Source organism: Coregonus clupeaformis, chromosome 19, assembly GCF_020615455.1.
Source record: "Coregonus clupeaformis isolate EN_2021a chromosome 19, ASM2061545v1, whole genome shotgun sequence".
NCBI lineage: Eukaryota > Metazoa > Chordata > Actinopteri > Salmoniformes > Salmonidae > Coregonus > Coregonus clupeaformis.
Window position 1 is genome coordinate 24,984,113 of NC_059210.1, and position 26,404 is coordinate 25,010,516.

The following is a 26,404-nucleotide window of genomic DNA, read 5'->3' on the forward strand; positions in this document are numbered from 1 at the left end:
TTGGATTAAATTATTGAATAACTTGTGTGTACATTTATTTTGCAACACTCGCGCACGTAACGCGAGCGGTGTGGTCAGCATGTCAGTTTCACCACTTGTGCCTGTACCTTGACCCGGGGTTATCCTAGGTTACTTCAACCTAGACCAGGGGTGTCAAACTCAATCAGCCCACGGGCCATATTGAAAAAACACAATGAATTCACAGGCCAGACATAGCCTATTATGCTTGTTTATACAAGAAAACCTGTGTGCAACCCAAACTGGCCAATGTTTTATTTGAAAAAATATGGCCCTTTAATAATGTCCATTTAGGTACAGTACATAGGATGCTGTATATAGCATTTTAACATATTAAAACAAAAGCAGATAAATAATAGGGTACTAGGGGGTAACTAGCCCCCTGGGGTAATTGCCCCCCCCCCCCCGTTTGGCGTGCAGCACTTTGGCAGTGCTTACTGTGACTTGTAGTGCAGCACTTTGGCAGTGCTTGTTGTGACTTGTAGAGCAGGGCATCGTGGGCAAAATGAATATTTGTACTTTTCTGACTAGAGCAAGAAAGAGAAGTAGCCTACAGTTTTGTGATGATTTGGCTGTTTAGTTTATTTGGCTGAACACAACCATCTACATTCATCCAACACAGCATCTCTTCTAAATCTTCCATTTTAAAAGATACATATGAAAATAGTACATATTCCAAAATCAAGTTAATCATTCATCCTTATGTTTTTTGTAAAATCTTCAAGTAATTTATCATGTGATCTTAGTAGGTTTGTAATGTGCCTGAAGCGTACAATGTAACACTCATGATGTGAAAGTACGTAAACCACTGTGGCGAAAATGTAAAAAAATACAATTGCACTTATGTAATTATAGAGCAAATTAAATACTTGCATAGTATGTGCCCCACACAAAGTCCAAAGCTACCCAGTATTTCAAGAAATCTCAGACACCTGAAGCTGCAAAACTACATTAACACAAAGAACAAAACTCCTAGCTCTTCATTGGGTTTCCCTTCAGTCCCTGGCCCCTGCCTCTAGTATCTCCCATGACTTATAAAGCAAAGCCGGTTCAGAAGGAAAACCCGAGTGTCTGCATCAGCTGATGCATCAGCAAAGATTGTACCAATCAGATGCTAACAACACTTTCTACCTTAATATGGCGATCTATTTCAGCTGACCAGGTTCTGCTCAGACATCCTCTGCTGCCGCTTGCTGCTACTGCTAGTTTGCGTTTGTTTTTCTTGCTGCCCACCACCACCCAAACCACCACCACCCCAACCTCCACCTGTTTGGTTCTGTTTTCCTTCCTGCAGGTGGATTGGTATAGCACACCTGTAGTTACTTTAATATATGTTGACACTTTGCTCTGGCAGTGAGCTACCCTGAAGGAGCAGAGCCTATTGCCAAGACCTAATGTATTGTTAATCTGTTCTATTAAATGGTTAAACGAATACCTGGTGTTTCCTTTCTGAACTGTATTTATGCCTGGAGAGGGAGTCCTCGAGAGGGAGATGCTGAGAGAGCTTCTCAGACTGGCTGTTTCCAGGGTATATGTGTCTTTATATCCTCCTCTCTACCCTCGTCATGGCAACTGATTCTAATGAGCCCCCTAGTCCAGACCAACACTTGAAGGGCAACAGGACACTCAGACTCTCCCACAGGGGCTCCATAGCCTTCATAGCTTCTGTAAGAGTCAAAAGGAGATGTTTGACTGTCAGATACCTGATTGTTCCAGTAACTGGCAGGGCTTTTCTATATTATTAGTGATTAGATCATTCTTACCTGCTGCCCTAGAGCTTGCATAGAGTTAAACTCGATTTGTTCCCTCTTGATTCTGACCCAGTCAGGCTCATCTGGGATCATGAAGGCTAGAATCATCTTGACCAGGATCAGGACATGCTGATAAACAAACACACATATTTTAGTCATTTAGCAGACGCTCTTATCCAGAGCAACTAGGGTTAAGTGCCTTGCTCAAGAGCACATCAACAGATTTTCCACCTAGTCCGCTCTGGGATTCAAACCAGCGACCTTTCGGTTACTGGCCCAACGCTCTTAACCGCTAGGCTACCTGTATGGTAGAATGAAACACCTATATACCTTAAATGCTTATGGATTGAGAACCAGTTGAAGGGTTGAGACAGAGCAGAGACATTTCTGTGCTTTTCATAAACTCCCTGTAGCTGGTCTGGGTATGTCAATGACATGTGATGGAGATACAACTCCTCGTGGTGGCTGTGTGGAGATTGGAGTAACAATGGAACTAGTGTTATCATTTGTTTGTGCTTATGACCTGACACATAGCCACATGCACATAATCTCAAGGGCCAGGGAGGATGGTAAATTATAAATGCTTAAATGTATGTGGTTGAGAATGGGTTATGGATGACTTGTTTAAACCATGTTTAAGTATTAATTGATATGTTTTATAATGTGTTATGAAATGATAAAGGTAAAACAGAATGAACATGATGGATACTTTGTACTTCAGATATATGTCTGGATAGTGAATATAGTCAATACAGAGTGTGATTGTTCTTTAATGTACGTATGTACATAATATTTTGAGTCACGCCACTAATAAGATACAGAGGACCCATTTAGAGAAGCGCAAGTAGCCCCCGTGAGTAGCCAACGTGATAATGAAAAGATGTTATTCATTCACTTAGAGAGGAGTAACTATGTATGTTGACTATGCATTTGTGTCTGTATAAAAGGACAGCTCCGGTTCAGGGCAAGCAGTTGCTCCATGGAGCAAGCTCGGCTTTGTTATGCAAATAATAAAAGTCTAATTTTTAGATTCACAAGCTCCAGTCTCTTGAGAAATATTTTTGAGTTGACTACTTTTGAGTCAAATATTTATATGACACCTGCTGCCCTCACCTATGTTGGTTGGGCAGATGATGACAACTGCGATGAAACATATACTGTACTGTTATGAACAAGATACTGTACCTCCACCAGGAAAGCTCCCCAAACCTACACCCCCTCCCTCATACTGTACCTCAACCAGGATGGCGAAGAGTATGATGTTCTTGCCGCTGATCCCTCCCTCCAGACAGAACTCCTGGACGCGAGGGGACAGCAGCAGCAGCCAGCAGTTAGACATGACTGACACAAAGCCCAGAACCTCAAACGCTGTCTGAAACATACACAGGCATACAGAAATATGGTTACAGGAACATACAAGGACACAAGCAAATACATGCAAATGTACACAGTGACATAGATGGGCACTGATTAGAAAATTACATTATCCACTACATGCTGCTTACATCTATTTATTTACCAGATTTAGCTACAGAACACATTTCTATCTGCTGTAAAAATGCCCTCTCTGTTCAAATTCTCACATTCCCTCGCCCAAAACCCTCCTAACCTGCCACACCCCAATGTTGGACACTGGGGCAGAGAACGGCTTCCGGAACAGTTTGCAGATCTTGTAGCCATCCCCTCGGATCTCTGTGATGTTGTTGAGGAGCAGGAGGACGGCGGTGAGCGGGTACACACAGGAGAACAGACTCAAATACCCAAACTGCAGCAGCAACTCAATGTACTCCGCAAACAGGCCCTGAAACGTAGCAACAGACGCAATAACACCAAAACAAATAGACACCCAACATACAGAACATATGCAAATACACTCAACCTTGATTCTACCCCCTAAAGCACAGATACAAAGAAATCAAGGCAGACGAGGAATGAACAATGAAGCGAAACAGAGAAAAACAAAACAGACAAACACATTTTACAAGGACTTACTGGAAAGGGTGGAAGGCTTCTCTGAGCTCTGAGTTTGTCCACCTCTAGGTTGTCCTCCTGCTCTTTCTTATGGGGAGCACTGAGGAAGCGGTCGACTATAAACGGCACCACAACCTCTGTAAACTGGTTCACCAGCTGGTTCCAAATTAGCAGAGAGGCAAGCCTCTGTGTGCAAAAATTGATAGTAAACAAACATAAATAGTTACATACTGTATATACACACACACACACACACACACAATCTCTCTGTGAAGTCAATTACACATACAGCGCACAGAGAGAACATGATCTGTTCTGTTGTAGAGCTCAATAAATCTATTTTAGATCTATCTACCCTTTAAAATGAGGTAGTTCCATATTGTATAACATTTCCTCTGGCCACTCATAGACAAACTGTGCTGCCCAGCTGAAATCGCTTACCTTGCGTAGTAGTGGTAGGTCCTGTTTGTAGAAGGCAATGTGGAATAGCACAGCAAAGTTGTTGAAGAAAGTAAACTGAAAATGAGAGAGGGAGATTTTGGCTTCAAGTAATATCTCTGGAGGCATGAATACGAATCCTGTGTTACTGTATCTGATTTGCCTCCCAGATCTGCTTATACATAAACAGCTGATACTATCTGCACAGTACACTTACCTGTATCACAATACATTTAGCTCTGCATCATTTTTTACATGTGTCATTTAGCAGATGCTCTTATCCAGAGCAACTTATAGGAGCAATTAGGGTTAAATGCCTTGCTCAAGGGCACATCAACAGATCTATCACTTAGTCGGCTCTGGGATTCGATCCAGCTACCTTTTGTTTACTGGCCCAACGCTTTTAACAGCTAGAGTACCTTTCTCGGAGGAGGAGGAGGAGGAGGAGGAGGAGGAGTACTACTGACAGATGGGGAAGGAAGACTGACTGACCAGGAGGACTTTGGTGGTATGCTGGTTCTGGAAGGAGGACTCCTCTCTGTGGTTTTCTATGAGGGGAAATAAGACTGATTTTCAGTGGATTTATCACAAATAAATTGTGATACTTTGAATCCAATTGCATTCACTATTATTCTATGACTCTCGGCTCTTTGGTGAACACATTTTCTCTCTCCCTCTTCTCTAACCCCTTCTCTATCATCTCTTCCCTATCTAACCCATCTCCCTCCCCAATGCCCAGTGCCCTCTCTCACCCCACTCAGTCAGTTGCATGGCCACAGTGTGGTACACATTCCCCAGCATGTTGGTGTAGACAATGTGGGCCATGGAGGGCAGGTAGAGCAGAGCTCCAGAGAACAGGGATCCGCTGTCCTGATGGAAGCCCTGTACCAGGGCCTCTCCGTGGTAGAAGCCTGTCATGCCCAGCACCACCAGTCCCAGGAACAGCCCTACTAGGGGCAACGACACCAGGCCCACACGCAGCTGCCTCTGCCACTCCGGGAATAGGGGCTCCAGACGGCCTGTCACAGGGTTGAACCCCAGGGTGCCGTGGAAGCCAGGGCGGGGCTCTGAGAAGCGCTCTGCCAGGTTCAGTGTGCCCCAGCGGTGGGAGAGGGAGGAGCTCCGGCGCTTCCACAACTCAATGAACAGCGTGGACCATAGCATGCTGAATACAGCCTGTACCATGTGACCGCTGACCGAGGGGCCATCGTTGTCTTCCTCCATCACCCCCTCCCCGGCCTGCTCCTTTACCACCCCACCCCCTCCAGGCAGCAGAAAGGTCAGGACCAGGCCCAGGAAGGCAGGGGGCACCAGGGCCCAGGTGTAGAAGTCTAGAAAACTGAAGTAAAACGCCACAGTGCCTCCAAAATATGAATGTATTGCATCTGCACAGGAAGAGAGAGATTATTAGTAGGACAAAGGAGTAAGTCCATATCACAATAAATTGACCCAGTTTTTGCGATAACGATAAATCAGCGATAAATGACAATAAAAAACATCCGGGAGGTGCTAGAGCTAGGCGATATGGGCAAAAAGTCATATCACGATAAATGTAACTATTTTGCCCAATAACAACAACATACAACAATAATAAAGAAAATGTAAATGGACAGTTACTTTACGTTAGTGGTAGGGCTATAGATCATTTTTTGTCAGTGCCAAGTAAAACAACTGAGATGGTAGCCTATGATTAAAAAAGTAAGCTATTTCATCGAACATATCCAGGAAATGCATGATTGAGATTTTGATGTGTAACCTGTCAAAATAGGATCCATAATTATCAGATTTGTTTCTGGCTCTTCAGAGAATTTGCCAACATCTTTGTGCATACTGGCCTATATGCTGTATTATTCACCACCTGAGGAAGTGGGAACTCTAAACACTTAGCTAGACTGCTAACTCTAAATATGATATTGTTGCTCTATAGCCATGTAGGCTAAGTAAATGTAGGCTCAGTAATGTCCTACAAAAACGTTCCAGCGCTAGGCCTAGGCTACAATTCCAGTTATAAAGTGGTGCCATGAACTCAATATTAAGAGGTGAGAAATACATTCTATACTCACAGAAAGCTGTAACTCTCCTCTCTGTAACTAGAACAACGCTAGTTCCTTTGAAAACTGTATTTTTCTCACAATAGCATTTTGAGCAATGGTCATATGCTTGTGCTTCTCAGAATGCATCTCTCCCTCTGTGCGCACAGTGGGGAGATGGGAATGAGAGTTATCAGCCAACAGAAAAACAGGGACAGGCAGCATGAATCAACATAATGCATATGCTATTACTGTTACCAAATCATGTTTTTAGCACAATCTACACAAACGTTGTGTAGCAAAATCACAGACGTAAGCAAAATGCTTCGGTAAGAGGAAAGCAGTGTCGGTGTCTGTAATTTTTCGGTTTATCATCCCAGCTCTAGTGTGTGTGTGTATACAGTATGTAACTATTTTCTATTTGTCTTTACTGTATGTTGTTGTTGTTTACCGAGAGGCTGTCTCCATATCTGCTTTTTAGAGTACCAACTTCTGCCGAGGTCATTCAGTCTCTGCTGGTCATGCAGAGGGAAGATGTCCTTTATCACTCCTAACCTCTCCAGCTTCTGACCTACAGCACAGACAGGACGGATGGGCTACGTCAGGGAGCTGTACAATACAACTACCATTATTACACATACAGGAGGTAACATAGCCAGATGCTTGGGCAGCATACATAAGGGACAGTGTGTTGTAGTTCTCAGACAAATGTAGATCACAGAGCAGTGAGAGAGGACCGGAGAGAGCACTTAAATAATCAACCAGAGGTGGTGCTCTGGGACAGAACATGCTGAGGTAAGCAGAATAGCACAGATGCGCACAAACAATACTACTCATATTACAGAGCAAGTGATAAAGCTTCATATGATACCAACTTTTGCTTTGTAGCACCTCGTAGCACCTACTTTGCAGCACAACATTGTGGAGTCTTAATGGAGGCCTGGGTAAGGCCAAAATGTCACAAATATTCCAACTTCAATTAATAATTTCTCAATTATGCTTTAAGATACAAATGTCAAGTATATGTCAACAATCCTTCCTCCGAAGGACCCATCTATGGATAACATTTCATGAATATCCCCAAAATCATAGTCCTTTTTTGTTCTAGTTTCGTGAGGAATCACCCAACATCCCCATTTATAGTATTTCACTCTATTCACGTCCCTAAACACACACACACACACACGTAAAGACTCACAGATGTTCTCCCAGGCCTTCAGGACCCCTGGAGCCTCTGGGACTCCAGGGATTCTCTGCTTCTTCTGGGCCTGTAGAGAGTCCAGCTCAATCTTGACTATGTACTGACGCTCCGCTAATGTCAGGAACTCCTGCATGTCATCTGGTAACACAGACGACAGGCGTCAATCAAGACTGTCATATATGTTACATTTAATATGTCATTTGGGCTATACTACCACCAGGGTTGGGGAGTAATGGATTACATGTAATCCGTTACGTTACCAGCAAAAATATTGTAATCAGATTACCGATACTTTTGAAAAAGTAGATAATTACTTCTAGGATTACTTTCAAATATAGAAGGGATGTTTGCAGAAAAACAAATGTCCATGAAACGATTGCCTGTTTACTTAATTACCTTTCATATTATCGTCAGTCATTAAATGAAAAAGTGCTACTTTGATCTTCCTGCCTGAGCAACATACACGGTCACAAAATAAAAAGGTATGGCGCGCCAACGCAATGCAGTTTTTGGATGGCGTTTCAAATAACAATTTTTGTTCAAAGAAGAAAAGGGCAGGAATGTAACAGTTCAAAGCAAACTATGTTTGCCCATGGTAAAGCTGCTGTCGACATCCAGAGACTCGACTTCGAACCTGAAGAAACACTTGGAGGTAAGGATGACAATTGGCAGGTGTGGCGCGTTAGCCTGCTTAGCTAGCTAGTCTATAGAGACCGACAGGTTGTCTGCACAATGTTACCAATGTTCCAGCATAGGTCGAAGATTTCAGAGAGTACTAGCTAGCTAGTTAGTCAGATTTCTAGCTAGCTAGCCTGTTTAGTTTGCAAATTTGCTTGCCAACTCTCCTACACTGCTCACTTAAGTATGCTCTGTTGGTTGCTAGCTACTGTAGTTAGCAAGATATCATAGCACGTATGCTATTGTGATAATCTGTTAACAATTTAGCTAATTAAATCTATTTGAACTAAGATGAATCAGTTGTAGATTGTTGGGTGAGATTCATTGGGCTACATAGCCTAGCTAGCTAGCTTAATCAAAAGTTTTTAAAACGTTTTTGAAAGCTAGTTGCACTCTGTAACCCAACATAATAAGATGCTCACTGTCAGGGTTGTTGCTAACTTAGCTGGCTAGCTATGGTTTCAGAGTAACATGCTATCCAAATCAGTAAAGCCACACTGCAGTTTTCCTGCTGTTCAATTGTTTATTCAATCATAACTCAAAGTATGATACTGTATTAGTCAATTTTTTTATTTTTTTTATTTGGGTATTTCTAGACAAACAATATAAACCACCATAGACATCCTTGCATCCACAGCTTTGTCCATGTGTGAGTGGTGTTATTACCTGTGTTATTAACTGCTATTACCATTAATATCTCTCTACTCACCATTACAAACATTCTTACCAACATTGCTGAAGTTGTCTCTGTCGTGGTAGGCGAACGCAACCATTTCTTCATTGCGGTATTTCTTACACAGACCCAGGTCCTCTGTGGCTTTGAGGAGGGTGCAGCGAGGAGCAGACACCACAATCACATCCCCACACTCATCCTCTCCAGGGTGGGCCAGCAAAGCTGCTCCTAGTCCAGGGAGGAGGAGAGAGGGTCAACTTCAGTACTCCTGCCTCTACTGCAGTGATTTTAGAGGGTGTACATGCTTTTGTTTCAGCCCAGTTCTTATTGACACACCTAATTTAACTAATAAACTAAGATACCCGCGCACTGATGAATGCCCCCGCAGTTGTATTGTGCAACATTTGAGTCAAAAGTATTTGTTAGGCTTAACTCATATGCATAAAGTATTCACTGGATGTGGGTACACTACTTTGAAACTCTTGATTCAATAAACTAACCATCAAGCCCAGGGGAATCAACTGAATCAGATGTGTTAATAGTACTCGGCTGGAACAAAACAAGCAACACAGACTGAAGTACAGTCAGACATCTGATCAGCTGATGACCCTATCCGACATGACCTCTCACCTCCGTGTCTCTTTGAGGCTTCAATCAGGGAGATGAGCCACCTCTTGGTGACAGGCTCGATGTTGTTTGACAGCTTGATGTAGACCAGGGGCTCCACCTGCTCAGACACACAGCAGGGACAGCTGACCTGCGTCCAGCAGCCCTGGGACAGGACCTTGGTCTGTGTCTGGACAGAGCCTTTATCACCCAGTGATGTCATCGCGTCCCTGTGGAGAGGCAGTGTGAGGAAGAAAATGAGTTTTACTGTATCTGTTATACACACATTTACATGGGTCATTCCATCTCAAAAAGGCACAAGAAAGAGGATTTCGACACCCACCATCTCAGATTGTTCTAAAAGGGTTTCTGTAGTTAGAAACAGATAAGATAAGGATTCCTGCAACATTATTTGGCTGAAATATAATTTAATCTGAGAAATTAAGCTAATAGATTGCACCTCAATTGGACATTTTAATTTATAGGATTCATATAACATTCAATAAATATAGTACCAAACATCCAATTTGGACCAAACTTCTTCCTACCACTGAGTAAGACATGAGTAATTTAAAACAATTGTCAAAAGCCATCCACATACCCCCCACATGGCATATTATGCACATTGCATATTATGAAGAAACAATAGTCCAAGCCACAGCTCCATACTTATTGTCAAACATAGAGAACTGCAATAAGGCAATACACCTTATGTAAAGTCCTGGAGATCCAGAAATCTATTGGCCGCCTTCATAATGATGTTTAGCTTCTTCGATTTTTTTAATGAGTTTGACTAGTGCAATTTATCACATGCGCTATAAACACAACAGATTCCACCTTCTTCGCTGTTAGTGTGTCGGGATCCTTCTCCTGCATGGCAGACTGTGGGACATCCACTACCATCTCATCTCATCTCTACTCACTCCTTCAGCTATTTTCACTGCCTCCAAATAGGAGACCTGCTAGAAAGCTGTGATCCTAGCTACTGTGACCTCCTTCATCCTTACAGGGCACTCCGGGAACGTGATTCCCATCACAATTATAGCAACATGCTTCATCTGACTCTTCAACTACTACATATTTATTCCTTTGACAAACCTTTTACAATTGTAACACTGCAGAGGCTTCTGTACATATGGTTTCGCCGCATATCTCACATACTCAAGTCGGGAGAACCACTTCATCAAACAACAGTAAAACCGATAGGCTTTTCTCCTTCTTTCCATCTATCATTTGATGTAAGCGATGTGTCTACCACTCCTGGCATGTTATCCCTAAACCACACTGCCTCTATGTCCAGCGAGACACCAGAGATGACACCTTTAACCGGTGCCCTACTCAAAATCATAGCTTTCCACATCATACGTCGACAACTTGTAGAACCACAGAGCTTTCTCCTTTTGAGTTTATAACACACACAAAATCAACATCATACCACTCCTGGTCACTCTGACCAATTCCACTTACCCAATTAGTCCTTCACCATCTTTGAGACCGCAAACGGGTCACCCCAAAAAACATCCTTGCTCGTGAATCGCACTCCAACCATAAACTGCTGTTCATTTCCAACTTTAGCCCTTTTCACTCTTCACCATCGTCCACTCATTCTCACCAACTACTCGCGCCAACAGAATTGCATAATACTTCCACTTACGCTTCCGCCATTGCTTCCGCCCTCGCCCTCTTTTGCCCCTGGTAACTCTTCCCCCTGTTTATCACAGGAGTAATTAATTGATGCGTCACTGATTTGGACCTGGGAGTTGCTTGCGCCTGTTCTTTATTTAAAGGTGAATGCCAGAAGCATCATGCTGGCGATGTGAACAGGGAGCAGCATGCTTGCAGAGCCTGAGCCAAGGTGACTGAGGAGAATGGGTGCTGTTGCTGGAGCAGACCAACCAGTTTCCGTTTTGAGAAGGCCTTTATTGGAATTGGGAGGGTGAACGCATCATCCTTCCCAAAGCTAAGTATCTCTCTATAGTTAATTTCCAACATTTCACCTGATAGCACTGCCTGCCGACATTCTCTACTGTTTTGTGTGCTACACACTCGTTAATGCCAGTGTACCTATTGTGAACCGGGTCGAACCAGAGAGGAGGCCTTTTGGGATACTGGGAGGGTGAAACACATTTACCCTTCCCTAAATTAAGTAGCATACCCCTCTCATTCAATCCGCACCAGTATAGACTCCCAACCGGGGCGAATTCCTTTCGATCGCACTCGACAAGTCATTGTGGATTATAGAGACTTTTCTGCCTGAACACTCCCGGCTCACATCTGAACTATTTGAGTCACTAGTGTCCCCCAACTTACTACAAAGACAATTGAAAACCTGAATTTGTAAATAAACATCGGCCTTTATTGATACCAGATAACGTTACTTGAGCACGGAACGTTCCTCAAGGACCTTTTGACTTGTCCACTTGGGACTTTTAGCTATTGTTAAATAAAGATTGTGTGGAACACCCTTCTGTTCCTGGTGTGTGTTTGGAAGGTCTACATATCTTGTAACCACTAATTCATACAAATGCAAGAACTGACTTCAATTCACTTGTCTATGTCCCATTCTTCAATCTGGTCTTTGATATACAGTGGGGAAAAAAGTATTTGATCCTCTGGTGATTTTGTACGTTTGCCCACTGACAAAGAAATGATCAGTCTATAATTTTAATGGTAGGTTTATTTGAACAGTGAGAGACAGAATAACAACAAAAAAATCCAGAAAAACGCATGTCAAAAATGTTATAAATTGATTTGCATTTTAATGAGGGAAATAAGTATTTGACCCCCTCTCAATCAGAAAGATTTCTGGCTCCCAGGTGTCTTTTATACAGGTAACGAGCTGAGATTAGGAGCACACTCTTAAAGGGAGTGCTCCTAATCTCAGTTTGTTACCTGTATAAAAGACACCTGTCCACAGAAGCAATCAATCAATCAGATTCCAAACTCTCCAAAATGGTCAAAACCAAAGAGCTCTCCAAGGATATCAGGGACAAGATTGTAGACCTACACAAGGCAGGAATGGGCTACAAGACCATCGCCAAGCAGCTTGGTGAGAAGGTGACAACAGTTTGTTCGCAAATGGAAGAAACACAAAATAACTGTCAATCTCCCTCGGCCTGGGGCTCCATGCAAGATCTCACCTCGTGGAGTTGCAATGATCATGAGAACGGTGAGGAATCAGCCCAGAACTACACGGGAGGATCCTGTCAATGATCTCAAGGCAGCTGGGACCATAGTCACCAAGAAAACAATTGGTAACACACTACGCCGTGAAGGACTGAAATCCTGCAGCGCCCGCAAGGTCCCCCTGCTCAAGAAAGCACATATACAGGCCCGTCTGAAGTTTGCCAATTAACATCTGAATGATTCAGAGGAGAACTGGGTGAAAGTGTTGTGGTCAGATGAGACCAAAATCGAGCTCTTTGGCATCAACTCAACTCACCGTCTTTGGAGGAGGAGGAATGCTGCCTATGACCCCAAGAAACACCATCCCCACCGTCAAAGATGGAGGTGGAAACATTATGCTTTGGGGGTGTTTTTCTGCTAAGGGGACAGGACAACTTCACTGCATCAAAAGGACGATGGACGGGGCCATGTACCGTCAAATCTTGGGTGAGAACCTCCTTCCCTCAGCCAGGGCATTGAAAATGCGTCGTGGATGGGTATTCCAGCATGACAATGAACGAAAACACACGGCCAAGGCAACAAAGGAGTGGCTCAAGAAGAAGCACATTAAGGTCCTGGAGTGGCCTAGCCAGTCTCCAGACCTTAATCCCATAGAAAATCTGTGGAGGGAGCTGAAGGTTCGAGTTGCCAAACGTCAGCCTCAAAACCTTAATGACTTGGAGAAGATCTGCAAAGAGGAGTGGGACAAAATCCCTCCTGAGATGTGTGCAAACCTGGTGGCCAACTACAAGAAACGTCTGAGCTCTGTGATTGCCAACAAGGGTTTTGCCACCAAGTACTAAGTCATGTTTTGCAGAGGGGTCAAATACTTATTTAAAATGCAAATTAATTTATAACATTTTTGACATGCATTTTTCTGGATTTTTTTGTTGTTATTCTGTCTCTCACTGTTCAAATAAACCTACCATTAAAATTATAGACTGATCATGTCTTTGTCAGTGGGCAAACGTACAAAATCAGCAGGGGATTTTTCCCTCACTGTACACTACCGGTCAAAAGTTTTAGAACACCTACTCATTCAAAGGTTTTTGTTTATTTTTACTATTTTCTATGTTGTAGAATAATAGTGAAGACATCAAAACTATGAAATAACACATATGGAATCATGTGGTAACCAAAAACGTGTTAAACAAATCAAAACATGTTTTATATTCGAGATTCTTCAAATAGCCACCCTTTGCCTTGATGACAGCTTTGCACACTCTTGGCATTCTCTCAACCAGCTTAACCTGGAATGCTTTTCCAACAGTCTTGAAGGAGTTCCCACATATGCTGAGCACTTGTTGGCTGCTTTTCCTTCACTCTGCGGTCCGACTCATCCCAAACCATTGGGTTGAGGTCGGGGGATTGTGGAGGCCAGGTCATCTGATGCAGCACTCCATCACTCTCCTTCTTGGTCAAATTTCCCTTACACAGCCTGGGGGTGTGTTGGTTCATTGTCCTGTTGAAAAACAAATGATGGTCCCACTAAGCCCAAACCATTTGGGATGGCGTATAACTGCAGAATGCTGTGGTAGCCATGCTGGTTAAGTTTGCCTTGAATTCTAAATAAATCACAGACAGTGTCACCAGCAAAGCACCATCACACCTCCTCCTCCATGCTTTACGGTAGGAAATACATATGCAGAGATCATCCGTTCACCCACACCACGTCTCACAAAGATACAGTGGTTGGAACCAAAACTCTCCAATTTGGACTCCAGACCAAAGGACAAATTTCCACCAGTCTAATGTCCATTGCTCGTGTTTCTTGGCCCAAGCAAGTCTCTTCTTCTTATTTAGTAGTGGTTTCTTTGCAGCAATTCGACCATGAAGGCCTGATTCACACAGTCTCTTCTGAACAGTTGATGTTGAGATGTGTCTGTTACTTGAACTCTGTGAAGCATTTATTTGGGCTGCAATTTCTGAGGCTGGTAACTCTAATGAACTTATCCTCTGCAGCAGAGGTAACTCTGGGTCTTCCATTCCTGTGGCGGTCCTCATGAGAGCCAGTTTCATCATAGTGCTTGATGGTTTTTGCGACTGCGCTTGAAGAAACGAATGACTATGAATGGTCAATAAGTCTGCCAGTCAAATTTGAGTAACATGACATTGTAGATTTGCAAGCTCACAGAGATCATATTGAGCGAGCGCAGGTGAATTTCGAGAGAGCGCAGGCAAGTATACCGTGAGCAGGTAGATGCATGCTTGACACTTAATTTCTTGCTCTCAATTCCACTTTCTGGGCACGTAACATTTTTGTCTGAGCTCTCAACTATCTCTCAGCTCCTCAACATGATCCTCTGTGCCCTCAAATTTTTTTATCTGTACTCTGAACTCTCAAGAAAGATGAGGAGAGATTAATCAAAGAAAACGAACTAGGTTTCCCCTTTTATCTGTGGATTCATTGTTGGAGTAGAGAACACACGATTTTGTATGACTCAAAATGGGTAAAAATTCTACAAAGATTCAACAAAATAAAGGACCCTATGAACTTCAGGTAGTGCTTGACTTGGGCAGGAGCTCACCGGAGCTGAGTACCGGCACCTCAAATTTTCTACTGCTTGAGGTCCTGTTTCTCTTATAGAATATTAGCTCGAAAGTATTATGGAGCTCCTGCACCTAAATATAAACAGTACCGGCACCCAAAATGAGTACTGGCACCTATTTCAGTCCAAGTCAAGCACTGATTTCAGGTAAAATAACCCAATGTTTATCTCCCAGGTCAAATTAGCTAGCAACAGCAAGCTAACTAAATGTCCATGAATGTTTTATTTGTGTTTCGACCTGTCCCCAAATTAATATAGTTGATTCACAGTTGATTTTGGTATTTTAACTTGTGTGTCATGAACGGGTTTGTTGGGGATAGACAAAATCAACATGTGCACGATGGCGGATGCGTGGAGCCGGTTGGTCAAGTTCCATTCCATTACACATAAGTTATTGGACGAAGGCGTCTTCTGTCGGGGGGAGTTTTGTTATGATCCCCGACCCTAGGTCTGAACATTAACATACATCGCTTGCGGTACGGTTCTGGAAACATAAGGACCTTATTTTTCATATCAGCAAGATATATGTATTTTTTTAACTAAATGTTAAATTGATACACACCTTGATAGTGTTAGGGTTCGTGTCCCCACACGGCCATATCTCCATGTTACTGCACTTGTTTACGGAAAACAGACAGAAGACAAGAGGCGACCACCTGTGCTAATTAGCTATCTAGCATGCTCCGAACATCTGTGTGTAAGTGTAACCAGGGAAGTGTGCAAAACTGCTACAGTAAGTGTATCTTTTTTATTTGAAGGGTTCTTTCTCACTGAGGAAAGATAAGGGCCATATGTTTCAAAAGCCGTATCACAAGCGATTATTATTTACGTTTCTAAACGTTAAAACACAGCGTCGGGATTGTAGTTCTCATGAGGCTAGGTTCAGACAAACCACTAGTGTTTGCTGGCCGAGAGTACTTAGCACCTCTGAACGTAATTTGCGAACCGAGTGTGCGAGACGTCTACAGCAGGTGGTCCCTAAAACAGTGCGCTAGATCCACATTCGGTGCGATGTGTGCAAGCCTTTAGTCTAATTAATCAGGCTTTAATACACAATTAATTGGTATATACAGCCTGAAACTAATTCCTGCAAAATCGTGCAAATGTTCCTTACAAGGCAGAATGTTGAATAAAATGACATTTAAATTTACTCTATCGGATGTCTGTGCAGTTTGTCCTTCAGCTGCTCAAAATATTTGACAAAATATCCACAAGAAAGTATTTTAGAGAGCCGGTAGGTGTATCTACAGGTGTCTACAGAGTTCTATTGTCAATATCTATTGAACCAAGCATGCGACATTTTCTGAATCAGGTGAGGATGGAGAACAATTGGCCGTTTTTTTGTGTGTGATTTGTTTAGTTTTGGGGGGGATTTCAATCTAATAAACAAAGAAAATAATTTTTAAAAAGGCTTGGTTGTTCTCCATCCTCCCCTGATACAATTTTCATTGTCATGGCATGTTTGGGTCAATAGCTATTGACGAGTGAGAACAGCATACGCTCTACTGTATAAAACTTTACTTTGGTGCCGCCATATACCTACCGGCTCTCCAAAAAGTTGGGTAAACAATACTTTCCTGTGGATATGTTGTCTAAAATGTTGAGCAGCTGAAGGACAAACCACACAGACAACTAGTACAGTAAGCAGTAGCGGTGTGTGGGTAAAAACTTCCCCCAGAAAACCATATTACAACCTATGTTTGTGATAATTGCATTATTTGCTCTATAACCTGTTAGTTCATATTCCTTGCCACCGTGATATATAGGTCTAAGGCCGAGACAATAAGAAGACACAGTGGCAGAATACATTCAACCACACCTTTGTTTCATCACAAAACCAGAGAGCAACCTCTGTCCGGTGAAGTCCACAAAGCATATTGCATGTAACAAACAATTACATGACCTACAGCATGGTCAAGCAAGTTAATGTTTCCGACATTTTCAGACATCTAAACAACTATTGATTTAGAACCACAAAAAGTTACTGCAAGTCGCCAAGAAAACAGGAGCTGCCTCCACTATTCCAGCACCATTTCAACTGCAACTTTTCAACATCATCAAATCACCTATGCTTAGTCTAATACAGTGACTACTAAAAGATGCCAAAAACAATTTAGTCCATTAAACGTAAGCTAAGTACAGTGCATTCGGAAAGTATTCAGACACCTTCACTTTTTCCACATTTTGTTACGTTACAGCCTTATTCTAAAATGTAATAAATTGTTTTTCTTCCTCATGAATCTACACACAATACCCCATAATGACGAAGCAAAAACACGTTTTTAGAAATGTTTACACATTTATAAGAAAAAAACTAACTGAAATATAACATTTACATAAGTATTCAGACCCTTCACGCAATACTTTGTTGAAGCACCTTTGGCAGCGATTACAGCCTCGAGTCTTCTTGGGTATGGCGCTAAAAGCTTGGCACACCTGTTTTTTGGGGAGTTTCTCCCATTGTTCTCTGCAGATTCTCTCAAGCTCTGTCAGGTTGAATGGGGAGCGTCGCTGCACAGCTATTTTCATGTCTCTCCAGAGATGTTAGATCGGCTTCAAGTCACAGCTCTGGCACTCAAGGACATTCAGAGACTTGTCCCAAAGAGTTCAATCTTGGTTTCATCAGACCAGAAAATCTTGTTTCTCATGGTCTGAGAGTCCTTAGGTGCCTTTTGGCAAACTCCAAGTGAGCTGTCATGTGCCTTTCACTGAGGAGTGGCTTCCGTCTGGCCACTCTACCATAAAGGCCTGATTGGTGGAGTGCTGCAGAGATGGTTGTCCTTCTGGAAGGTTCTCCCATCGCCACAGAGGAACTCTGGAGCTCTGTCAGAGTGACCATCAGGTTCTTGGTCACCTCCCTAACCAAGGCTCTTCTCCCCCGATTGCTCAGTTTAGCCTGGCGGCCAACTCTAGGAAGAGTCTTGGTGGTTACAAACTTCTTCCATTTAAGAATGATTGAAGCCACTGTGATCTTGGGGACCTTCAATGCTGCAGATATTTTTTGGTACCCTGTGATGGAAAATCTTATCAATGGAAGAGACAGCCTTGAAAATGTTAATCTTGTCTTTCGTGTCTTAAATAATCATTGGGTCCTGCCTGTGCTTGGTAAAGATATGAGTGTGTGGGGGGGACCCCCTCCGTAGGACCATCTGGGAGAACGCCCAGAATAGTTATTTAAGTTAAGATAAGAGACGATGCCAGACACATGCAGGAACCAACCCTATGAACCATGGGTTTTTTATTTGTAATACATTTGCAAACATTTCTAAAAGCCTGTTTTCGCTTTGTCATTATGGGGTATTGTGTGTAGAGGAAAAATGATTTTATCCATTTTAGAATAAGGCTGTAATGTAACGTAACAAAATGTGGAAAAAGTAAAGGTGTCTCAATACTTTCCGAATGCACTGTATGATGTGGCTGTCCATGGTTCTGATTTCTGTGTGTGTGTGTGTGTGTGTGTGTGCGTGCAAGTAGAAAAAACATGTTGACTCACTCTACTGGTAGAGAAACGCCAATGCCATTCTCCTCTCTTTCATGTTGATGAAACGGTCTACGACTCTGTCATACAGTACATGCTTTTAGTTTTTGTTGTCCTAGGCTACCTGGCTAAAATGCTTGCTGGCTAGCCTAACTTCCTTTCATGGGCAACGATGAGCCAGCTAGTTAACATTAGCCTATTACATCTAGCTACATATTGAACTTCCATCCTCTCAGGCTAGGGGCACAATGTATGAATTTATGGTTGGATCAGAATCGCCGTTATAATCATTGGCCAGTACGGCGAATTAAGTAAAATCACAAGTCCAAATCCCTATCTCCATCCATGGCTAATTTAGGAAAGGGACCATTTTAGCTAGCTAGCCACCGGAGGACAACAACACAACGAGATGCAACAATTCAAGTTTTTTCTGTCAGTTATGTTTTGCTTTTGATAGGATGTGATGATTGGTGTGAAGCCAAATCCGAACTGGCTTCCCTTGACACTTTTTTTTGTTGCACCAGGAGCATTTACATTTGAGCTCACTCAGTTTAGCTCAACCCTGATTGGCTATTATTTTATACTTTTTTCATCAACGGAGGCCAAATGCTCTCTGGCTTCCCTTGCATTCAATGGTACGGCCAATAATGTCATACTCTTTTTGACCAGACAGTATCAGAAAGCTGGGCTACACATACAGAGACAGAGCTGTGTAATTTCGCTCGCTCGGATGCTTTCTCCGGTCAGATACACTATATATACAACAGTATGTGGACACCCCTTCAAATTAGTGGATTCGGCTATTTCAGCCACACCCGTTGCTGACAGGTATATAAAATTGAGCACACTGCCATGCAATCTCCATAGACAAACAATGGCAGAAGAATGGCATTACTGAAGAGCTCAGTGACTTTCAACGTGGCACCGTCATACGATGCCACCTTTCCAACAAGTCAGTTCGTCAAATTTCTGCCCTGCTAGAGCTGCCCAAGTCAACTGTAAGTGCTGTTATTATGAAGTGGATAGTCTAGCAACAACAACGGCTCAGCCACAGAACGTGACCTCTGAGTGCTGAAGAGCGTAGCACGTAAAAAATAATCTGTCCTCGGTTGCAACACTCACTACAGATTTCCAAACTGCCTCTGGAAGCAACGTCAGCACAAGAACTGTTCATCGGGAGCTTCATGAAATGGGTTACCATGGCCGAGCAGCCGCATACAAGCCTAAAATCACGATGCGCAATGCCAAGCGTCGGCAGGAGTGGTGTAAAGCGCGCAACCATTGGACTCTGGAGCAGTGGAAATGCGTTCTCTGGAGTGATGAATCACGCTTCACCATCTGGCAGTCCAACGAACAAATCTGGGTTTGGCGGATGCCAGGAGAACGCTACCTGCCCCAATGCATAGTGCCAACCGTAAAAGTTGGTGGAGGAGGAATAATGGTCTGGGGCTGTTTTTCATGGTTCGGGCTAGGCAACTTAGTTCCATTGAAGGGAAATCTTAACGCTACAGCATACAATGACATTCTAGACAATTCTGTGTTTCCAACTTTGTGGCAACAGTTTGGGGAAGGCCCTTTCCTGTTTCAGCATGACAATGCCCCCATGCACAAAGTGAGGTTCATACAGAAATGGTTTGTAGAGATCGGTGTGGAAGAACTTGACTGGCCTGCACAGAGCCCTGACCTCAACCCTATCGAACACCTTTGGGATGAATTGGAACGCCAACTGCGAGCCAGGCTTAATTGCCCAACATCAGTGCCCGACCTCACTAATGCTCTTGTGGCTGAATGGAAGGAAGTCCAGCACCAATGTTCCAACATCTAGTGGAAAGCCTTCATAGAAGAGTGGAGGCTGTTGTAGCAGCAAAAAGGGGACCAACTACATATTAATACCCATGATTTTGGAATGAGATATTCCACAAGCAGGTGTCCACATACTTTTGGTCATGTAGTGTAGGTTGAAATGAAAGGTTAACTTACAAATTTGTGCATAACATGGTGTTTTATGTAGGCTGCACTTCCAATGAAGTAGCCTCATAGGCCTATGCTTATTATCTTGTGAATGTAGGTCACAGATTGTGTGGAGATGGATTGTGCATCCTTTCGGGCTCGGATTGTACATTTACATTTTAGTCATTTAGCAGACGCTCTTATCCAGAGCGACTTACAGTTAGTGAGTGCATACATTTTTCATACTGGCCCCCCGTGGGAATCGAACCCACAACCCTGGCGTTGCAAGCGCCATGCTCTACCAACTGAGCTACAGGCCCCCAAACCCCTGTCATGGACCTTGCAGGGGGGCAAAGTCCCGTCTGAGACATTAATTTTACGTTTCATTATTATAACCTAACAGCCAACAGGTCAAGCCACTAGCCTCTATCAGGTGAACTAGCGGTAGCCTAAGTTAGCGTCATAATTTAGACAAATAGCCTATATTGGAGACGATGCCCCTGTTTTGGGATAACCTATGTATCCTTCATTCCTCCCATCCTTGAAGACCAATAGTTGGATAGTGAAAGGATATATTATGCTACCAACCAAGTTATGTCAGATCAGTGATTCTTTATTTATAGCCTATAAAGCTTATCATAATTGATCTCATAGGCTGATATTTAGATAGATTATTATTTCAAGAAAGGGAGAATGCATCCATTAATATATTCAAACAGCGACTCAGATTAGCTAGTTGGTGCATGCAGGAGTCGTCCTTGAGTTGCCTCTCCTCCCACAGACACTTGCTTAAACCCCCTGCTTTATTGTTAATTCCTCCCGCAGCCGTTGGATAGCCCTATAATTTACTTCCACTTGCCCACTGTAACGTACGATTAGCCTACAGGTTGGGGCACTCAATCTAGTGGGCCGCTATAGTTTTATAATGGGCTGCAAAATAGCAGTGTCGTAGCGAATTTGGAGAGCATCTTGACATGGAACATACATATGCATAGACCCCAGTCTCCAGGAAACCAATATAATTCGTTTTATTGGGTATGCTCACGTTACCTACTAGCCTATAGTCGTTAGAAGAATAGTTGCCATAACGGGGAAATACTACTGTTAGTAAAGCACCATGGATAAGGTCGTTAATAGTTGCCATTATGTACATATTTTTGCAAGGTGTTCGCTTAGGCTATGCAGCAAAACGTTGTAGCGAATCCGGAGGGCAGACTGACAGGGACCCCACTTCTCTTTGCATTCGGTGACAGGTGCAAATAAAGTAACGCACCATGGCTGTTAGAAGAGTGTATGCCTATAGTCTGAAATGGCCTGTTTTAGATAATTAGATTGATAAACGTGAGTGCGCAGTGACGCCTGTTTGGACGAGTGTATTAGATCACTAGATTGATGGCCCTTTGTTTTGCCCCTGCTTTTTACCGCCCACACACATACACACATGCATACACACACAACCCGCCCGTCTCTACCTATGTATGTAACCACGGTTCCTCCTTCTGAAAATAATCTGTGGCACAACCTTTTCCAGCTCCTAATATTTATAATAATATGGTTATTATGTGCTAAAAGAGCATGGATTTCCTTCTTACTAAAGCCAGTTCAAAAGTAGGCTGTCGTTTCACCAGGTTATCTAACTCAGGCATTTCAATGGTGTCGCACAACAGGGAGCCAGGGAGACATGCACTTATCCAAATCCCCTACATTCATCTTGAAACATAACTGAGACTTTATTTCAAAATGTCGAGTTTATTCTCAAAATATTGCCACTTTATTCTGGAAATATTGCCACTTTATTCTCGAAATATTGTCACTTTATTCTCGAAATATTGCTGCTTTATTCACAACATTTTATTTCAACTTTATTCTCGAACAATTACCACTTTATAATCAAAATATTGCCACTTCTTTAAAGTACTATCATGCAAAAATATATAATCCAAGTACCACCACCTATTGCTGTTTATAATTTTTTTCTCTTCACTTGGCCCTAATATTCTTCTGTAGCATAGACATTTAAAATTGCAAAACAAAAGTTTAAAATATATTGTGGTAAACAGATTTGGATAAAGGCGAAAGAAACGCACACCTATTTAGGCGAGGTGCTGGCTGACGGCGTAAAACACTTCAAAAAGAAAAGGAAAGCCGCACACTCTAGGAGCTCAGATGCAATAATTTAATATCTTAATAACCAACGTTTCGACAGACAAGCTGTCTTCATCAGGGTATAATGATGAAACAGATTTGGAAAATTATTTAAACCCATCATTTAGCAGAGATAGTTTCACTTGACAGAATCAAAGCTTACAAGTTGTTTATAAATATACAGTGCATATAGAAAGTCTACTTGGATATCTTCACATTCTATTGTTTTACAAAGTGGGATTTAAATGGATTTAATTGTAATTTTCTGTCAATGATCTACACAAAATACTCTAATGTCAAAGTGTTGGTACACATGCATGTTTTAGAATATTTTTTATTGTGTATGTTTTTATTCTTCTTTTCACTCTGTCATTTAGATCATTATTGTGGAGTAACTACAATGTTGTTGATCCATCCTCAGTTTTCTCCCATCACAACCATTGAACTCTGTAGTGGTAGTTCGAAAACTTGGCATCATATTTCTGTAATGCTGCTTTGTTGACAACTCCAACCACCACCACCATGACCCTCCCCCTCCCCGCCACCCGGGTATTCAGCAGCGCAGCCACTGGTTTTACGAGGAGGTTATTTTTTTCCCCATGCCTTTCCTTCACCAGTTGGCTGCCATCTGACAATGGCCCATAGAAACTACACCCAAACTATATCAACTAATTTCACAAAAAGGCCTATAATAACAGATGTAGCCTAAAGATGAGCTTAAATTGACAATAGTCTGGTAGGTGACAATATTGTAAAGAAACAGGCAGGGAGCAGGTCTCGAACCCTCAACCTTCTAGCCCGAAGTCCAGCGCGCCATCGACTGTGTCGCAAAAGCATGCTCACGTGGCAGAGTCGATATCTGCGTATCTCTTCCGAGACCCCAACAACCGGAAAGTGAGTTTGCGCTTTTGGATGGTAACAAGCAGTGTTGCCAACTCCTCAGTAAGGAAAGTAGCTATTGGCTGTCCTAAAAGTCGCTAGAAGTCGCTAAATGACATCATCACCTAATTTGCATAATTGGCCATGTGCATGTAATTGTGATGGACGCTGTAGGAGAGAGGAATAACATTGTGGGAGAGACAAAAAGTGAGTAAAAAACACCCTACATTTACATCCCGCCCTGAATGTAAGCCAGGGTGGAATCAGCCAGCGGCGGCTTCCCGCATGCGCGATTCATTTGCAGTCTGGATGCGGAGGGGTGAACATCTCCTGCTCTGACTGCAGCTGGGAGGGACTGCTGCGCGAGGACTGGGCCGCCTGTGAGTGCTTTGGGACGGGGGTGGGGCCCACGGCTGCACCCACTGCTTGTTGAGAAGAGTAAGAACGATACGTGCTTTCACGTCAGAGTCTCCAAAAGTCTCCAATAACACCAGAAAAAGTCGCTAGATTTGTCACTAGTCGCTTTTTTGAAAATGTGTCGCTAGAGGGGTCTGAAAACTTGCTAAATATAGTGACAAAGTCGCCAAGTTGGCAACACTGGTAACAAGGCGACACTCCATCTTAACTCCTCCTCTACATTTACTGGATTGGTTAAACAGTGCACAAAAGAACCTCCCCTGACTTCCCCCTTTCTTCTTGTTGTCAAGACCATTATGTAGGATCTAGGTTCAGCCGTTTATTTACGCCTGCTATGTTAGGTTAATTGCCTTGTGAATGAAGAGACTGCAGCGCAGTGTGGGTAATTGACAAAGAAGGGAGTGAGTTTACCAAAAAGCAACTTTTTCAAATCATCCTTCATGCAGGTAGGGCGTTTTGATTTCATAACCTATCGGAAAGAGCAGGTTCTAAGGTTTCTAAAACACATACTTTTGCCAAACAACTTAAAATTAAGGCATGGTCTCTATTTCAAAGTATCACTTTTTTTATAGAATATTACAGCCGCTATTCAATGCGTTCTACATGTGAGCACCTGCGGCAGCATAGCCATAGGCTACAAAGCACAGACTAGTAACATAATACAACTTCAAATATGATATTCTGTTCTTTTGAAATACAATTATTATTATTTGTATGTTTCTAAAGACTTGCCTTAACAAAATAATGATGCATTTCTTTGTGATGGTGTATAACACTTGAATTGTTGTGTTTTTTTGTTGTTGTTGTTTTTACATACAGTTAGTATACCAAACATCAGGAACACCTTCCTAATATTGAGTTGCACCCCCCCTCCTTTAGCCCTCAGAACAGCCTCAATTCGTCGGGGCATGGACTCTACAAGGCATGGACTCTCCCACAGTTGTGTCAAGTTGGCTGGCTGTCCTTTGGGTGGTGGACCCTTCTTGATACACACAGGAAATTGTTGAGCGTGAAAAACCCAGCAGTGTTGCAATTCTTGACACCAACCGGTGCACCTGGCACCTACGACCATACACCATTCAAAAACACTTCAATCTTTTGTCTTGCCCATTCACCCTCTGAATGGCACATATACACAATCCACGTCTCAATTGTCTAAAGGCTTAAAAATCCTTCTTTAACCTGTCTCCTCCCCTTCATCTACACTGCTTGAAGTGGATTTAAGAAGTGACATCAATAAGGGATCATAGCTTTCACCAGGATTCACCTGGTCAATCTATGTCATGGAAAGAGCAGGTGTTCTTAATATTTTGTATCCTCAGTGTACTATATAAAACTAACTTTACCTCAGTGCCACAATATACCTACCGGCTCTAAAAAGTTGGGTAAACAATACTTTCCTGTGGATATTTTGTCTGAAGTTTCCAGCAGCTGAAGGACAAACTGCTCAGAAAACCGGTAGAGTAAGTTTAAATGTGATTTTTTTTCAACATTCTGGCTTGTAAGAATCATTTACACGATTTTGCAGGCATTAGTTTCAGGCTGTATATACCAATTTTAATCAGACTAGCAGTATCTGAACAAACAAGCAACTTCCTCTTAGCTCTGCCTCTGTATACAGAGATACAACATGTAACATCAAGGCCAAGGAAAATTAAAGATAGAGAAGGAGGAAGGGAGTGGGTAGGGAAAGAATAAGGAGAGTGAACGAGGGACTGTACGGTACCTGACAATGTGCTGAGGTTTAGGTCAGTAGGCGTATGCGGATGTCTGGCCCTCACCCCCTCCAATGTGATGTTTTAACACACACACTAATATACACACAATGTGGTCCTGAAATCAAGGTGGGTTCAGGGGTGCTGAACACAGCCATAAACACACACACTGACACACTACGGATATGTCCTTGCAGATGGGTGAGTCGGAGTTGCAGGACAGGAATGCAGTGAAACTTCTACCTCCCTTCAGGGTGTGGAGCTCCCTGACAGGCACCTCCCAGGTCTGCCTGCCTCTGTCTGTCTGCAGCTCTGGGTCCTACTGTCCCACAAAGTAGAGGACTGCATTCCCGCAGGAAACCTGCATTAGTCAGACACACAACATTGGGGTGACATTTTTTTTTGTCCCGCAGATTATTTGGAAACACAAAAAGCTAATTTGGATTGACCAATGTAGATATTTTCAAATACATGCAATTTAAACGTTTTATATCACAAAATGTTGATTTGAAATCTTTTGGACATCAGAGCAATCTTGAGGGATTCCTATTTGATTTAGAAAAGGATATTAATATGATAGGTAAGCTATACAAAACCTTGCAGAGCCTATCTAACTGACAATCTCTTAGAAAAATAAATAAACTATTGGAACCAAGACTTAAAAAGAACTGATATGATGTGCGTCATTAGAAAGTTGGCTGTCAGAAGTATTACAATGTAAATGTACTTTTAATCCGTTT

General features: G+C 42.6%; 2 protein-coding genes across 3 annotated transcripts in view; both read right to left on the reverse strand.

Annotated features, from left to right (window-relative positions):
- Positions 1 to 580: 580 nt before the first annotated feature.
- LOC121531784 (anoctamin-10) lies at positions 581 to 26,259 on the reverse strand. Of its 2 annotated transcripts, XM_041837231.1 has the most exons (13): positions 25,676 to 26,259; positions 9,391 to 9,596; positions 8,815 to 8,988; positions 7,407 to 7,547; positions 6,660 to 6,779; positions 4,931 to 5,563; positions 4,671 to 4,726; positions 4,182 to 4,256; positions 3,762 to 3,926; positions 3,379 to 3,570; positions 3,004 to 3,141; positions 1,782 to 1,898; positions 581 to 1,683 (listed from the first exon to the last, which is right to left on the reverse strand). In XM_041837231.1, exons 2-13 carry the CDS (start codon positions 9,587 to 9,589, stop codon positions 1,675 to 1,677), a joined length of 2,019 nt encoding a protein of 672 aa, XP_041693165.1. In that variant the 5' UTR covers positions 9,590 to 9,596; positions 25,676 to 26,259; the 3' UTR covers positions 581 to 1,674. The 2 variants fall into 2 exon arrangements, with proteins under 2 accessions (XP_041693165.1, XP_041693166.1); XM_041837232.1 differs by lacking the exon at positions 581 to 1,683 and having other exon boundaries at positions 1,807 to 1,898; positions 3,379 to 3,461.
- The window catches only part of LOC121531785 (anoctamin-10-like), a 36,949-nt gene continuing 36,489 nt past the window's right edge, over positions 25,945 to 26,404 (reverse strand). Inside the window, exon 13 of the mRNA XM_041837233.1 lies at positions 25,945 to 26,025. Coding sequence (XP_041693167.1) covers positions 25,984 to 26,025 — 42 coding nt within the window. The 3' untranslated portion in view covers positions 25,945 to 25,983. The remainder of the gene's footprint in view (positions 26,026 to 26,404) is intronic.